General features: G+C 36.4%; 1 protein-coding gene across 1 annotated transcript; it reads right to left on the minus strand.

Moving 5' to 3' along the window:
* Positions 1-240: 240 nt before the first annotated feature.
* LOC145038480 (uncharacterized) lies at positions 241-1,344 on the minus strand. Its single transcript, XM_078986831.1, has one exon. It carries the CDS (start codon positions 1,273-1,275, stop codon positions 313-315), a length of 963 nt encoding a protein of 320 aa, XP_078842957.1. The 5' UTR covers positions 1,276-1,344; the 3' UTR covers positions 241-312.
* Positions 1,345-2,056: the final 712 nt, after the last annotated feature.

A 2,056-nucleotide genomic window follows, 5' to 3' on the forward strand; every position in this document is an offset into this window, starting at 1 on the left:
CCATTGGTATAATTAGGTTTTTTATTTTTGTTATGGGTACGTCGGTTACAAAAGGAAGTTTTCTGTCGTAATTCCATTGGTATAATTAGGTTTTTTATTTTTGTTATGGGTACGTCGGTTACAAAAGGAAGTTTTCTGTCACTGATTTCCCTAGGTAAAATCCCATTTTGTAGTACTGCATTTGAGCTTGGTCTAATACGATAAAGAAAATGATAAGATATCGAAATTGAAATTCGTGAATAACAACAAATAACGATTCCTATTAAATAATGCCTTCTGGATAAACAAGGAAAACTTAGTAAATTTCGAGCATTAAAGCAAAAGAAAGCCATCATCTCCTGTCAATGTATCTATCTGAAAATCCCAGAACATGTCATGCTCATTACCCCCTCCCGACGGTCGAACTGCCGTGGTGGATACAGGTGGTGGCTGCACCACAGGCAATCGAAGTCCCTCACTTGCAACAGTATTCATTTGGGAATCCCACATTGAATCACGGTGGCTTCTCGCATCAGCCACTGTACTGGTAGCGGTGGAAGTTGGGGATTGCACCGTGTTTTGCAGGAAAATGGACCATAAGTAGCCATTATCCATTCTTCCCTCAGCCATGTTTCCGCTTCTGTTGGTAGTAGGTGAAGTGTTAGTCATGTTTTTCAATAAGAAGTCTTGAGTCGCTGACGAATACAGTTTACGATCTTGTAGAGAGTCATGATCACTCTCCACCTTATTTACCATGGTGGTGGCGGTGGTGGTTGTAGGATACTCCACCATACGGTTCTTCGTCCGTTGTATGTTTTGCATAGAAGATGAAGACGACGCTGGCAGCATAAGGGAGTGATCATCGCAGCCTATCAAGAGTGGGAAATTAACCTTGGCTCGTGAACCATGGAACTTAAAAGCAGCTCTGTCATAAGCCAACGCAGCTTGTTCAGGTGTATCAAACGTACCAAGCCATAATCTCGCCTTTTTCTTCTCTGGATTCCTTATCTCCGATGTGAACTTTCCCCATGGCCGCCGTCTAACTCCTCTATATCGCCTCCACTCCACCTCCCGGTTTTCCCTGTCTGGTAATCGCTTTTCCTTCTTCTTCATACCTTCCTCTCCTGATTGGCTACTGTCCAAGGAGCTTGTATAGAAAAGTGAATCACGTCTCTTCTCTTGAGAGTCGCCACCATCTTGAGTTAGCATACTCAGGAAAGATATATCATTGAGTTTTTCCCGATAATTTTCAAGTCCAGGATACTCAGAGGACGTTTGGTTTTGAAGGTTAAACATTTCTCTAGTTCGAAGTTTTATCCTACACGAATTAAGGGTGTGGGCAGGAATGATATGCAATACGGTGCGTTTAGCTGTGCACTTGAATGTTGTGTACCAAAACCTAACGCAACATATATATGGATACTTAAAGTCGATATAGATAAAAAGTTGTAATTAGAAATGAATTAATTGCTAAACGACTTATTGATCATTTCAGAAATAAATGACCTACTTCGATAATTTTCATTTATATAGATATCTATACTCAACCAAATAAATTTATTGATCACCTAGTGTTATAAAATAAGTGATGCAGAAAAAGGACAATCAAACTTCGCATGAAAACCGCAATATAAAATGAAAACCAGGTAAAAAACCGCTATGAAAATCACACTCTTATTAAAAAGTTACATTGATGATAAAGGAGAATATATATATAATAGGCCAATGTCCGCGCGTTGCACAGTAACATTAATATATTGTGAATAAATCATACATAAAACTTGTATACGCTTAAATAGCATGTATATTTTTTTAATTTACAGATTTTTTATCATAATAAATAATGAAATTTTTTTACTATTAGTTTAGAATTTTAATTGTAATTTTTATGTACACATTAGTATCTAATGTAATTAGTTGATGATTGATTAGATATGAATTATCATTTGTGGTCGTCTATTTATGTTGAACCTTATAAAAATACATATTTAACGACTTTTGTTAGTTTTACGATTGAATAGAAAATGGTGTCGTATTTTAAGTAAATATAAAAAATTTCATTCTCAATCTATTTTAA

This window comes from Lactuca saligna, chromosome 4, assembly GCF_052625555.1.
Source record: "Lactuca saligna cultivar CGN05327 chromosome 4, ASM5262555v1, whole genome shotgun sequence".
Classification (NCBI taxonomy): Eukaryota; Viridiplantae; Streptophyta; class Magnoliopsida; order Asterales; family Asteraceae; genus Lactuca; species Lactuca saligna.